Here is a 15,511-nt window from a genome sequence, read left to right as displayed (position 1 = left end):
TCCTCATGGCACAGCTCCTGTTGCCCCGGTGCAGTAGATGTGGGACTGGACCAGCATCACCGTCATCGTCATAGTGACCAGAGTCTGATGGAAGCCATAAGGGAGCATGGCGTTGGGGGGCGGGTCAGCTGGTGCTGGGCCTCACCCTCTGGACCTCAGGTACCACCAAGCGGCAGGATGGTGTCGGGCCAGGTCCTGCTCCTCGACCAGGTCCTGCTCCTCCTCCAGGTCCTGCTCCTCTCCTCTCCTCGTCCAGGTCCTGCTCCTCTCCTCGACCAGGTCCTGCTCCTCCTCCAGGTCCTGCTCCTCTCCTCTCCTTGTCCAGGTCCTGCTCCTCTCCTCGACCAGGTCCTGCTCCTCCTCCAGGTCCTGCTCCTCTCCTCGTCCAGGTCCTGCTCCTCTCCTCGACCAGGTCCTGCTCCTCTCCTCGTCCAGGTCCTGCTCCTCCTCCAGGTCCTGCTCCTCTCCTCGTCCAGGTCCTGCTCCTCGACCAGGTCCTGCTCCTCTCCTCGTCCAGGTCCTGCTCCTCTCCTCGTCCAGGTCCTGCTCCTCTCCTCGTCCAGGTCCTGCTCCTCGACCAGGTCCTGCTCCTCTCCTCGTCCAGGTCCTGCTCCTCTCCTCGTCCAGGTCCTGCTCCTCTCCTCGTCCAGGTCCTGCTCCTCGACCAGGTCCTGCTCCTCTCCTCGTCCAGGTCCTGCTCCTCTCCTCGTCCAGGTCCTGCTCCTCGTCCAGGTCCTGCTCCTCTCCTCGTCCAGGTCCTGCTCCTCTCCTCGTCCAGGTCCTGCTCCTCCTCCAGGTCCTGCTCCTCTCCTCGTCCAGGTCCTGCTCCTCGTCCAGGTCCTGCTCCTCCTCCAGGTCCTGCTCCTCTCCTCGTCCAGGTCCTGCTCCTCCTCCAGGTCCTGCTCCTCTCCTCGTCCAGGTCCTGCTCCTCGTCCAGGTCCTGCTCCTCTCCTTGTCCAGGTCCTGCTCCTCGTCCAGGTCCTGCTCCTCCTCCAGGTCCTGCTCCTCGTCCAGGTCCTGCTCCTCGTCCAGGTCCTGCTCCTCTCCTCGTCCAGGTCCTGCTCCTTTCCTCGCACAGGTCCTGCTCCTCCTCCAGGTCCTGCTCCTCTCCTCGTCCAGGTCCTGCTCCTCCTCCAGGTCCTGCTCCTCCTCCAGGTCCTGCTCCTCTCCTCGTCCAGGTCCTGCTCCTCTCCTCGACCAGGTCCTGCTCCTCTCCTCGTCCAGGTCCTGCTCCTCCTCCAGGTCCTGCTCCTCTCCTCGTCCAGGTCCTGCTCCTCCTCCAGGTCCTGCTCCTCTCCTCGTCCAGGTCCTGCTCCTCGTCCAGGTCCTGCTCCTCTCCTCGATCAGGTCCTGCTCATCTCCTCCTCCAGGTCCTGCTCCTCTCCTCGTCCAGGTCCTGCTCTTCATCCAGGTCCTGCTCCTCTCCTCGTCCAGGTCCTGCTCCTCGTCCAGGTCCTGCTCCTCTCCTCGTCCAGGTCCTGCTCCTCGTCCAGGTCCTGCTCCTCTCCTCGTCCAGGTCCTGCTCCTCTCCTCGTCCAGGTCCTGCTCCTCTCCTCGTCCAGGTCCTGCTCCTCCTCCAGGTCCTGCTCCTCCTCCAGGTCCTGCTCCTCTCCTCGATCAGGTCCTGCTCCTCTCCTCCTCCAGGTCCTGCTCCTCTCCTCGTCCAGGTCCTGCTCCTCCTCCAGGTCCTGCTCCTCTCCTCGTCCAGGTCCTGCTCCTCCTCCAGGTCCTGCTCCTCCAGGTTCTGCTCCTCGTCCAGGTCCTGCTCCTGCTCCAGGTCCTGCTCCTCTCCTCCTCCAGGTCCTGCTCCTCGTCCAGGTCCTGCTCCTCCTCCAGGTCCTGCTCTTCTCCTCGTCCAGGTCCTGCTCCTCTCCTCCTCCAGGTCCTGCTCCTCTCCTCGTCCAGGTCCTGCTCCTCCTCCAGGTCCTGCTCCTCTCCTCGTCCAGGTCCTGCTCCTCGATCAGGTCCTGCTCCTCTCCTCGATCAGGTCCTGCTCCTCATCCAGGTCCTGCTCCTCTCCTCGATCAGGTCCTGCTCCTCGTCCAGGTCCTGCTCCTCTCCTCCTCCAGGTCCTGCTCCTCTCCTCCTCCAGGTCCTGCTCCTCTCCTCCTCCAGGTCCTGCTCCTCCTCCAGGTCCTGCTCCTCCTCCAGGTCCTGCTCTTCTCCTCGTCCAGGTCCTGCTCCTCTCCTCCAGGTCCTGCTCCTCTCCTCGTCCAGGTCTTGCTCCTCCTCCAGGTCCTGCTCCTCTCCTCGTCCAGGTCCTGCTCCTCCTCCAGGTCCTGCTCCTCTCCTCGTCCAGGTCCTGCTCCTCTCCTCCAGGTCCTGCTCCTCTCCTCGTCCAGGTCCTGCTCCTCTCCTCCAGGTCCTGCTCCTCTCCTCGTCCAGGTCCTGCTCCTCCTCCAGGTCCTGCTCCTCCTCCAGGTCCTGCTCCTCTCCTCGTCCAGGTCTTGCTCCTCCTCCAGGTCCTGCTCCTCTCCTCGTCCAGGTCCTGCTCCTCCTCCAGGTCCTGCTCCTCTCCTCCTCCAGGTCCTGCTCCTCTCCTCGTCCAGGTCCTGCTCCTCCTCCAGGTCCTGCTCCTCTCCTCCTCCAGGTCCTGCTCCTCTCCTCGTCCAGGTCCTGCTCCTCGTCCAGGTCCTGCTCCTCGTCCAGGTCCTGCTCCTCCTCCAGGTCCTGCTCTGAAACGAGGCACATGTGAGTGACAGGAAACAGAAACAGAAACCAGAGAGGTTGTGTCCAGCTGTTGATCCATCTGTCCTCATGACTTTTGCTTAGCAACAAGACAAAGTTGAGTTCAAAGTAATTCTCAGATAAACTTATCAGCCATATTTAATAATGAAATATAGTTAACAAAGCCATCATTGACTTTGACCTTGTTGAAAGTAAAACGTGATGAAGTGACTATTCCTGTCCGATTACTTCTGAAAGTTTTACAGAGTACCGTCTACACTGTGATAACATGAACATGTTTTTATAATGTTATATAATAATATTCATTTTTCATCTTCACACCTGAGAATTACACTCAGACTCTCATAGTTTAGCATTTTAGTAGAAACAAATCATCTGAAGGGATTGCTTCATGTAAATAAATGTTTCTGTCTTAAAGGTTCTAGTTTTCATTTTGCGATTACAGAATGAATCATAGCTCAGCAGCTGCAGCTTCTTTTTCAGTTCAGGGTCGTCATGTTTACATCAAAACGTAGTAAATCTTGTGTTTGTGGTTCACATGCGTCGTGGAATCCAACAAACTTTAATGTTTTTGTCAGCAAGCCTGAAAGAGACATGAAGTCAGCAGCTGCTCCATGGACTCCATGTTGGATCTGACCACCGTGTTCTCTCATGAAGCAGCAGGAGACTTTATGAACTGAACTTAGCTCTCATTTCTACACACACCTTCAGGGTCAGGAGGTCCTCACATATGAGAAATACGGAGCAGGTTACATCATGTACGGCCGAGTTAAAGCAACTTCCATTTTCATGGAAAATGGTGTCTCTTTGGCGCTGCTCTGCGCTCACATAGTTCGATATTTTTTAAATCCTTGGCGAACTTTTCCCTGCAAAGGTCTCAACATCATATTGCCCGAATGTGAAATCAATCGTGTTTAATCTCTAGGAGGAGTTCGTCAGAATACAACGCCTGAAAACAAGGAAAATGCCAAAATTGAGTGATTCACTGCAGCGCCCTCTAGTGTTTAACCAGGAACTCTTCTTGCAAAGGAAAGGAACTGCCAAGTAGAGAATGAACATCCTCATGGCTCAACGGGGGGACTGAGCCCTTAAACCTGGCACCATTAGACTCAGGGTTAATTAAACCTGGTACCATTAGACTCAGGGTTAATTAAACCTGTTATAATTTAACTGATGTTTAAGTAAACCTGTTATAATTTAACTGATGTTTAATTAAACCTGGTACTGTTAGACTCAGGGTTAAGTAAACCTGGCACCGTTAGACTCAGGGTTTATTAAACCTGGTACCATTAGACTCAGGGTTAATTAAACCTGGCACCGTTAGACTCAGGGTTAATTAAACCTGGTACCATTAGACTCAGGGTTAATTCAACCTGGTACCATTAGACTCAGGGTTAAGTAAACCTGGCACCGTTAGACTCAGGGTTAATTAAACCTGTTACCATTAAACTCAGGGTTAATTAAACCTGGCACCGTTAGACTCAGGGTTAATTAAACCTGGTACCATTAGACTCAGGGTTAATTCAACCTGTTACCATTAAACTCAGGGTTAATTAAACCTGGCACCGTTAGACTCAGGGTTAATTAAACCTGGTACCATTAGACTCAGGGTTAATTCAACCTGTTACCATTAAACTCAGGGTTAATTAAACCTGGCATCGTTAGACTCAGGGTTAATTAAACCTGGTACCATTAGACTCAGGGTTAATTCAACCTGTTACCATTAAACTCGGGGTTAATTAAACCTGTTATAATGTAACTGATGTTTAAGTAAACCTGTTACAATGTAAGAAAGGTTGAACCTAAACCAGTTCAACCAGATCTGGTTGAACTGGTTTCTCCCAGCAGCATTAGCCGCTCTGAGCCTGGTCTTAATAATAATAATAATAATAAACATGTGACCTCTGCTCCTCTTCTGCAATCTGTTAGACCCCCACGGCGTTGCCACGGCAACAGTTCGGCCTGAAAAACAGGAAGTGCGCAAGAGTCGTCGTCGTCGATCGGGACCAGTAAAGTTTCATTAAAAGCATTTCCCCGCTGATGGACCGTAATCAGCTGATTTACGTTGAGTGCAGCGAGACGCCGCAGTTCAGAGAACCGGAGCGCCGCTGAGGAGAACCGCTGATTGATGTTGATGCAGGGAACGTGACGCAGCTGATCCAATGTTCTCCTGCTCGGAGGTTCTCCAGGCAGAATGTTCTCCAGTCAGAATATTCTCCTCTGTCACGTTGTTCATTCTGGTCACATGACATCTATTCTTCTGTCCATCCAAGAGAGGGATCCTCCTCTGTTGCTCTCCCTCAGGTTTCTTCCCCTTTTTTCCCTGTGAAAGGGTTTTTATGTCTTTATTTGGGGAGTTGTTCCTGATCCAATGTGAGGTCCCGGGACAGGATGCTATGTTACAGACTGTAAAGCCCTGAGGATAACTTTACAAAATAAACTGAATTGAATTAATGGTCCCCTTCAGGTGGAGAGTCAGGTCCTGGGGTGGTTAAGAAACCTGATATTATAAATATATATATTATATATATATGTATGTATATATAATATATATATGTGTGTATATATATATATATATATATATATATATATATATATATATATATATATATATATATATATATATATATATATATATTTATATATATATATTCTAATAAACGTATATAAAAGTAAAAAACAACTGGTTATAGTCACACGTGTAATGAAAGCGGACGTTATAATTATAGTTGGATGACATCATCAGCGGGTCATGTGACCTCCCCCTCCTTTAAAACCCTGTGGTCCCTCCAGAGAGCAGCGGAGTCACAGCCAAGGTAAGCACCTCTCTACCTTATGACTTTACACATTAGAATGCTCATATAATGTACTTTTATGTGATATTGTTTATTCTCATTACACTTTAACAAACATTGTGTTGTCGCTCTAAGGTCAAAATCTTTTTCAAAGCACAAATATAACAAGAATTATTGAAACATGATTATGTGTCTAAAAGTATAAGCTTAATATTTCAGGGTTAGATGAATATGAATGAATAATAACAATGAATGCTGGATGGATAATAGTAAAGAAAAGAATACAAGACATGTATGTGTGTATATATTTCTATATGTATATATACATATATATATATATATATGTTTATATATGTATATATGTATATGTGTATATATATACATGTATACACATATACATATAGACACGCTTGTGGAACGGTCTCCCTGACCACCTGAGGGAAACTCAGACACTGAACTCTTTTAAGACTGGCCTAAAAACCTTTTTATTCAGGAAGGCATTTTTACCTTGAGTTAATTTATTGTCAGCTATTATATTCTTATTTTAATTTTTTTTATGAGTTGCTTTATCTATGTTTTAATCGGTTTTATTTGTTTTTACTATATGTGTGGCACTCTGGGATTCTTTGAAGGAAGAGTGCGATAAAAATGAAATGCATTATTATTATTATATATGTGTATATATCTATATATTATATTGAAATATGTATATATATATATGTATATATATGCAGTATACCGCTCTTCTCGTTCTGCTAGTAAATTAATTGAACTACTTCCTCCTTTCAGAGACCTTTGGAGGAGAAGCTGAGGATTGTGGGAGTTGTATTGCAGACGATCTCTTCTTCTCCTCCTCCTCCTCCTCCTCCTCCTCATTATGCTGGGCTCGGTGCTGGTCTGGTTCTGGTTCTGGTCTCTGGCTCTGCTGCGCCCCGCCTCCCCTCTGGTTCACGGGAACATGCAGCTGGACGACGCCTCCTACCTGTCCGACCTCGGTGAGTAGCTCTGGACCAATCAGAGCGCTCCCCTATCAGTGACACCAACGGCAGCTGTCAACGGCAACTGTCAACGCTGGACTTTAAGAAATAACTCATAAACAAAGTGGTTGTTTGGTGCTTTAAAAAAGCTCAGAAAAATAAACCTATTAACCAAATTATGTCTCAAAACCTAATTATGAAGAAATATATTAAAGTGGGAGCTCAAGGCTTTGAGGATGAAGATGATAAATGAAGCCCACTCATAAGTTTAGTGGTTTTTAAATGCTTGGGTTTAGTTTTTTGGGCCCTTTAATTCATTCTTTCTTTCCAGGAGTAAAGAAGTGCATCATCTGCATACGGGCGGATTGTTCATTTGTTAAAAGGTTATTAATGTGTGTGTGTGTTCCTCCTGTGGCGCTTTTTCATCTCTCTTGTTTATACTGTTGCTGCTTCTGTTGTTTGTGTTTACCGCTTAATACACACGTTTTATTATTGTATATTGGGGGCTTTTGGGGTACTTGCCATACTTTAAAAGTCACCAAATGTTGTCAGGCCTGGTGAAAATAGCCGTCTGATAGGCGTCAAATTTGTGTTAAAAAAGAAAAAGAAAAAAAAGAAAAAGAAAGTCTCTAGCGCCCCCTAGAGGTTGGACCGACGACGCCCCTCACCCACATGTCCATCTCCACCTGCTCGACAAAAAAGCCTCTCAGACCTCTAAGCTCCGCCTACTTTGATTTTCCGCCATTTTGAATTTGGTTAAAACATTCTTGTCGTTTTTGCCTACACGCTTTGTCCGATTCATACCAAACCTGCTGTGGATCATGATTAGAGCCGTAACATCAACACGGAATTGAAATAATTCTGATATCTCATTGCGTTTCGGAGATAACGACCAATTAACCTCGTAGGGGCGTGTCTTGTTTTTCAATACTCATAACATTAAAACTATTTGGACTAGTGACTCAAAATTTGCAGCATGTGAACAATGCATCCCCTAACATGCAATACATCGTTCATGCAATTTACACTCTAGTTATTATTGTTTTATTATTATTATTCTCGTGAGTGGCATAATCCAGCAGTGAATGATGTATTTTATATGATTTATGATATTTATTCACTTTACTGTGACAGGAACCTTCAGTTAAAATATCATTCTGTTTTTTGTCATATTTCAGATGGATCTAGAGGACAGTAAGCACGGTGGCTTTATAGGATGTTATAGGATGTTTTATTACTTTAATATCCTGTTGATTATTATTATTGTGAGTCACGTCATCTGTGATCTGCTGCAGCAACACAACCAGCAGCTGTGGTTGTGAAGGTGAAGGTAACACAGCAGGTGTGTTTACTTTGTCCCGCAGAGCGAAGCCACGCCCCTGACCAAATGCGCGACCCCGCCCTCTCACCTGTGGACTCGATAGAGGACCGCTTCCTGATGGACGCTGCGTCCTACGACGAGGTGGGTGTGGCTTATGAGAAGCTTCCGTCTTTTTCTGGTATCATGTCGCGAGTCGGCCGCAGTGAATTCACCCGTTTCCTGTTTGGTCCGTTGACTTCCTGTCTCCCAGGACTCGTCGGCGGCCTTGCAGCTGCAGGGTCGGGCCATGCGCTCCCCGCGCCGCTGCATCCCGAACCAGCAGTCGTGTCTGGGGTACCCGCTGCCCTGCTGCGACCCCTGCGACACCTGCTACTGCCGCTTCTTCAACGCCAACTGCTACTGCCGCCGGGTGGGCCGCGCCTGCACCCCGAGGCGCACCTGACACTCCCAGGCGCACCTGACACCCCCAGGCGCACCTGACCCTGGCGAGGAGGCGCCGCTGACGGGAAATGTGTCGGCGCTCCTTCGGTTACTCGTTAGATAAAATGTGCTTTTTGTGTAATAAACGACTGCTAAGTAAAATATACTTTGGTTGTGTCAATTCTACATGTTAACATGCTCATTATTCATTAAGACATGAATACAAATGAATTATGAGCCTGAGATGAACTCCCCTTCATGTGAACACAACCCCGTGATGATGTCACGGTTCAACCTGAAGAGGTTTCTTTGAACAAACAACAACAACATCTGCTTCACAGTTTAAGTTTTTATTGATGATCACGTTCAAACTGTCTGAGACGATCAGTTGGCGGCGATGGTCTGGTCCATCCAGGCGCGGAGCTCGGTGACGCGGGCGTACACGCCGGGCATTGTGGGAGTGCAGGTTCCGCTGCCCCAGGACACGATGCCGACCAGAGTCCACGCTCCGGCCTTCTGGCAGACCAGAGGACCGCCAGAGTCGCCCTGAACAAAACACGACAGATTTATTGACGTCGCAGTGTAACCAAGGCGACCTTGGGAATCGACCCCGTGACCTCTGTTCTACGTGTACGTGTCTGCACCACCCACCATGCAGGAAGAGGCTCCGGAGGCTCCGGCGCAGATCATCAGGCTGCTGATCTTGCTGCCCCAGAAGCGACGGCACTGATCGTGGGTGAGCAGGGGGAGGGCGGCCTGCTGCAGCAGGGCGGGCGTGTCGGGGGCTGCAGCGCAAAAACACGTCAACCACAGGACGTCAACCACAGGACCCCACCATAGTGACCCCACAGGACACCACCATAGGACCCACACACAGGACCCACAAAGGACCCCACAGGACCCCCCATAGTACCCACACAGGACCCCCCATAGTACCCACACAGGACCCCCCATAGTACCCACACAGGACCCCCCATAGTACCCACACAGGACCCCCCATAGTACGCACACAGGACCCCCCATAGTACCCACACAGGACCCCCCATAGTACCCACACAGGACCCCCCATAGTACCCACACAGGACCCCCCATAGTACCCACACAGGACCCCCCATAGTACCCACACAGGACTCATAGATTATCACAAACCTGAGGAAGGTCACCATGAAAATGATCCTTACCTGTTGAGCCCTAAGTAGGGGGCCCTTTTCTATCAGGTTACAAGGTACAAATCAAGAAAAAAACATGTTAAGTATCAAATTAAATATACAAATCAGGGCTACAATAATATATAATCCCCATGTCCAACCTCTAAACACAACTCAAACAACAAATAGGATCAGGGGTGAGGGCTTAACCTATTTTTAGGCCTCTGCTCAAAAATGTCATACCCAAACTAAAAAAGGTTTATCTCTGCAACCACTAGGGCTGTTTGAATAATGTTGGTGTTATATTAAAAGAGTATAATGTATGTTGTGTGTTCAGATGTGTAAATATCAGTCTATATGTTACTGGTTATGAGTAAATGAAGATGTGAATTATACAGTTTTTATAGCAATATCTGCAACATCTGCTATATGGGCTTTGATGCTACTAGCATGGCCGTCGAGGTCAGGACTTCTATGACGTCATAAGTGTTTCACTGTCAACGTTCAGCGTTCCACACGGAGACCCGGTGACCTCGTCTCTCTAAGCCCCGCCCCTGCTCTCCATCGATTGGCCTCACCGTTGCTGTTGGTCAGGCCCCAGCCGCTGGTCACGCACGTGGTGCCTCCGGGGAAGTCGTCCCCGGTCTCGGCCACGCACACGGGGGAGACGCGCATGTTCATCTGGGCGGGGCTGGCCAGCCGCACCAGCAGGATGTCGTTGTTGATGGTGTAGCCGTTGTACTTGGGGTGCTTGAACACCTGGCGGGAAACGACAAGGTTACGACCGGCGGCGGACACGCAGGTGGAGCGCCGGCCGACGCCGTTCGTCACTCACCTTGCCGACCCTCATGACCTGGACGTCCTCGCCGTTGGAGGAGCGGTCGTGTTCTCCGAGGACGACGCGGTGGGACGTCCTGCGGGGGAAAGCGTGCATGAGGCGGCCATTTTGTATGATGAATGAATACATGATGATACGCGCTGAAGATTCCCCCGACAGACGGACTCACCTGACGTTGCAGTGAGCGGCCGTCACCACCCAGTTCTCATTGACCAGGGAGCCGCCGCAGAAGTGGAAGCCGGTGTAGTCCTGGAAACACAACCAGAAGAGAGAGAGAATGTGTGTGTGTGTGTGTGTGTGTGTGTGTGTGTGTGTGTGTGTGTGTGTGTGCGTGTGTGTGTGTGTGTTTGTGTGTGTGTGTGTGTGTGTTTACCTGCAGGGACACCTGCCAGGGCCAGGAGTGAGGCACCGCCTCTTCACCGTTGACGATGCGAGAGTAACCAGTGATGACGGGAGCGATGGCGGGAGAGCCGCAGCCTGGTGACATCATCACGAGGTCATCAACAACAACAACACCAACATCAACAACAACAACAGGGAGAAAATGACTTCATTTAATGGAAAAAAGACAATTGTTACTTCGAGCAATACAGTTAAAAAACTAAACTAATTGTTTGTATGAATGACCCCTACACGTATACACGTATACACGTGGTGTTTCCTGCCCCTTCTTTACCCAGCATGCTTCACTCCCCTGGCTGTCAATCATGTCAAGGAGTTAGTCTCACCGTAGGCGGCGCCGACGAAGGCGAGGCAGGACAGGATGCAGAGGAAGGCCATGGCTGATCATGCCGGGGCTCCGTGAGCCAGCAGCCTTTAAACCAGCAGGGACCATGCGATTGGACGAGACCATGTGATTGGACGGGACCATGCGATTGGACGGGACCATGCGATTGGACGGGACCATGCGATTGGACGGGACGGGACCATGCGATTGGACGGGACCATGTGATTGGACGGGACCATGCGATTGGACGGGACGGGACCATGCGATTGGACGGGACCATGCGATTGGACGGGACGGGACCATGCGATTGGACGGGACCATGTGATTGGACGGGACCATGCGATTGGACGGGACGGGACCATGCGATTGGACGGGACGGGACCATGCGATTGGACGGGACGGGACCATGCGATTGGACGGGACCATGCGATTGGACGGGACGGGACCATGCGATTGGACGAGACCATGTGATTGGACGGGACGTCTTATCGGAGACGCTGGGAGTCAGACCAGGTGGCGCTGACGCAGAGTTTTCCAGCAGAAGGCTGGATTGAACTGGTATTGGGGTAAAGACGGTACATGTTCCCATCGGCTCCTCACAGAGTGTTCTCTTTCATACGGAGAACCGTCTGTCTGGTTCCTGTAGTCCACGGCGAGATTCAGTGACATTAAATCATAATAACTCGTGTCATGTCCCAACAAAGAAGAGATTAAGAAAAAGGATGACATGATGAATATATTGTTTAAACTTCCACCTCTCCCGTTCCTCATTATTCCTTTATGTGTTATAAAGATGAAGAGCATTAGAACGACGATGACGACGGTGAATCACTTTTAACCTCAAAGTTCATCAAACACAGAGACACTAAACTTGAGATATGATTTACACCTGTGATTAGTTTAATATATATATATATATATATATATATATATATATATATATATATATATATATATTTATATATACATCTATATATATATATATATATATATATATATATATATATATATATATATATATATATATATATTTATGTGTATATACATATATATACACATAAAGATACACATGTGTATATATATAGATGTATGAATTAATTAAACACAGCTGACTCCAATGAAGGAGTAGAACCATCTCAAGGAGGATCAGAAGAAATGCAGCATGTGAGTTAAATATGAGCAAAGGGTCTGAATACTTATCACCATGTGATATTTCACTTTTTCTTTTTTAATAAATTTGCAAAAAATTCTACATTTCTGTTTGTGTCTGTCTGGTGGGGTGCTGAGTGTTAGTGATGAGAAGTAAAATGAACTTTTTAGATTTGAGCAAATGGCTGCAATGAAACAAAGAGTGAAGAATGTAAAGGTCTGAATACTTTCCGTACCCACGGTACTTATATACACAAATACTAGTGAACACTATTACATTATAGATATAACTTTGTAATTCTGTTCAGGCCAACGGAGAAGACTTAGCTGGCCCTGACGGCCTGTGTGTGTGTGTGTGTCCATGTGTGTGTGTGTGTGTAGGTGTGTGTGTGTCCATGTGTGTGTGTGTGTGTAGGTGTGTGTGTCCATGTGTGTGTGTGTCCATGTGTGTGTGTGTCCATGTGTGTGTGTGTGTGTGTAGGTGTGTGTGTCCATGTGTGTGTGTGTCCATGTGTGTGTGTCCATGTGTGTGTGTGTGTGTGTAGGTGTGTGTGTCCATGTGTGTGTGTGTCCATGTGTGTGTGTGTGTGTAGGTGTGTGTGTCCATGTGTGTGTGTGTCCATGTGTGTGTGTGTGTGTAGGTGTGTGTGTCCATGTGTGTGTGTGTCCATGTGTGTGTGTGTGTGTGTAGGTGTGTGTGTCCATGTGTGTGTTTCCCAGCAGGTGTTTATCAGCAGTTTGACCTGAGGTTTCACACGTTGTTGCATCAGGACATAAAACCTGCAGTCTGTCTATATGTGAATATATATATGTATATATATATATATATATATATATATATATATATATATATATATATATATATATATATATATACATATATATATATATACATATACATATACAAGTATGTGTAACGTCTGGAGAGACCAGCAGCTTGTTTGAGTCCACTTCTGAACTTTTCTTCTTCTCTGTAAGTTCATCAGCAGCTTCTTCTGGTAAAGAGTTCTAGTTCCTGGAGGAATAGTAACAAGCAACACAATCCATATATTATATATTATTATTATATAAATTAGCTATTATTTGAGTCCCAAGGTCTCAAGAAATGAGAATGAAATATAAATTATCATACATTTAAATGATATAAATGGGAATCTTTAAGAAGAGTTTATATTTTCTCTCACCAGATGTTTACAAGTTAATGCTAAAACAGCACAGGCAGAGTTTTAAAGAACAAACAAGTATGAAAACAGCTGGAATTCATTTCCTGTGCATAATGTTCCTGAACAATGAAGAGAAAAGAACAGCAGCTCTTCCTCGGTTGTGTTGTAAAATGTATTTCAATGGATTATTAAATTCAGGATGTCTGTTCATTATGAATGACTGTTTGTTTGAATGAAAAATACATATCTAGTTTCCAGAAGACTCCTCTGGTTGTATAGAAGTCTATGCTTCATGTGTTAAAGCTGCATTCTCTCTCCTGACCACCAGGGGACTCCTCTGGTTGTATAGAAGTCACTTTACCATGTCCAGCTAACCCTTTATACAATACAACTAAAACATGTCTGCGTGTTAAAGAACAACAAAAACAGCATATCCATGTCTTCATAACAATTTATTGAAAGTAAAAACATTTTATTTTAGTTTGCATACAGTGCTCATTACCTGTATAGTTCTGAGATGCCAGTGTAACTCCCGTCCGTCATTCCTGTCCTTGTTGTCTCCACCATAGAGGACAAGACTCAATGAATTAATTATTAAAAATACTTAACTTCACAGAAGTCGCTATGTTGAGTTGTGTATATATGTTATGTTGAGTTTAGTTACTGGATCCCCATTAGCTGACGCCTTAGCGGCCGCTAATCTTCCTGGGGTCCACAGAAAGGACAAAATACATACAAAAACGTGCAAAACATAACTTGAAACAAACAGTTAAAAATAATACAAACAGAATAGAAATACAAATAAAAATAGTACAGTCAGATACTTTGTGCAGTTGAGGGCTAGGATGTATAATATGCAGTCCAACCATAATTCATACAAGATCAGACGACTAAATCAGATGACTGAAAAGCTAAGGAAAACGTCAAGCGGTTGATGTCCTGAGGTGCGCCTCTAATTGTTTTTTAAATGACAGATTAATACCAGTGTGAGTTATATGATTAGGAAGTGAATACCAAGCAGTAATTGCACAAAAATAACTGTGTTTGAGGAGGTTTGTTCTTGGGGTTGGAGGTATCGAGTGACCTGAGCCAGCGTTCCTTGTGAGATGGTTATGTCTGTTAGAAGTGTATTATTTAAAAATGTATTATTATGATGTATATTGTAACTGGTTGAAGAAATATTCAGGTGTCTGATTGAATACGACCTTCCTGAAAAAGGTGAGGAGGCTATAGTGAAGTTTAGACTGAGACATGACTAGTAATTAGCTGATATCACAGAGAGGCACACACACACACTCACACACACGCACGCACACACACACACACACACACACACACACACACACACACACACACACACACACACACACACACACACACACACACACACAGTGGACGAGGTGAGTAGGTGACAGGTGAGTTATTGTGAGACTGAGAGACAGCAATATAACATCACTTACTTTGACAAATGGTAATTCAGTTGAACTGGACAAAAGAGAAACGATTGTATGCAGTAACTGGTTCATGTGAAACTAATTAGCTTTAAAGTGAATACCAGAGCATGTACAGTGTTTGCTATGTTACTGTCCTCTATGCACATTAAAACAATACAACACTGTCAACCCTCCACACTGAGCTCTCTTGCCCACATTGTCCAGTTTGATGTTAGCTAGCTAGCCTCATTTAGCTTAACAGCTAACTGTGCAGCACATTTAAGCTAACCTTCAACTCGGTCACGTTAGCCCTCGGCTATTCAGTATTTCAAGACAAAAACAACAACTGCAGTGTATGTTTAACAACAATATAAAGGTATTATAATTATTATCTTCTGCTTAAATGACAAAGAGGAGAAGGAGGTGGGCGGAGCTTCCCAGAGTACAGAGTACTTTCCAGAGTACACTGTCTTGTGTCTGTTCATGTGCAAGTACATCACCACTGGGGTTTGTTTTACTCTTGTTGTTGTTGTATTAACTCTGAAATATTTGATGTACTTTGAAACTGAGGACTTTACTGTGAACAGACGGAGAGGAGGAGCCGGGTATTCTGCTAAGCTAACGTCAAGCTAACAGTCGGAAGTGCTCCACACAGCTGATCTCATCGCTGTATTGTTGTTTTACGCTTTCATGTCGGACAGAAATGTACCCAGCATGCAGTGTGCGGTGATCTGACCGGTTGAGTCTCTGTTAAGTCCTTTGATCTGTCTCTTGTGTTTTTAACTATAAAACCTTAACTACGCAGTTCAGTCGACACAAATCAACACAAGCAACAGGATCAGTGATGTTCAG

General features: G+C 46.6%; 2 protein-coding genes across 2 annotated transcripts; one reads left to right on the top strand and one right to left on the bottom strand.

The window, feature by feature from the left end:
• Positions 1-6,360: 6,360 nt before the first annotated feature.
• On the top strand, positions 6,361-8,223 carry agrp (agouti related neuropeptide; the record flags this gene model as incomplete). The annotated part of the gene is made up of 3 exons (XM_079230467.1): positions 6,361-6,478; positions 7,825-7,922; positions 8,032-8,223. 3 exons carry the CDS (start codon positions 6,361-6,363, stop codon positions 8,221-8,223), a joined length of 408 nt encoding a protein of 135 aa, XP_079086593.1.
• Positions 8,224-8,553: 330 nt separating this feature from the next.
• Positions 8,554-10,967, bottom strand: LOC306748217 (chymotrypsin A-like; the record flags this gene model as incomplete). The annotated part of the gene is made up of 7 exons (XM_079231357.1): positions 8,554-8,747; positions 8,853-8,986; positions 9,928-10,108; positions 10,185-10,263; positions 10,357-10,436; positions 10,561-10,664; positions 10,916-10,967. The coding sequence occupies 7 exons, from the start codon at positions 10,965-10,967 to the stop codon at positions 8,586-8,588; spliced, it is 792 nt and encodes a 263-aa protein (XP_079087483.1). The 3' UTR covers positions 8,554-8,585.
• Between the last annotated feature and the right edge of the window lie 4,544 nt (positions 10,968-15,511).

The sequence above is a fragment of the Taurulus bubalis genome (genome assembly GCF_910589615.1).
Source record: "Taurulus bubalis genome assembly, chromosome: 15".
Lineage (NCBI taxonomy): Eukaryota > Metazoa > Chordata > Actinopteri > Perciformes > Cottidae > Taurulus > Taurulus bubalis.
The sequence above is the reverse complement of the archived record's forward strand: the minus strand, read 5'-3'. Positions and strand labels throughout refer to the sequence as shown.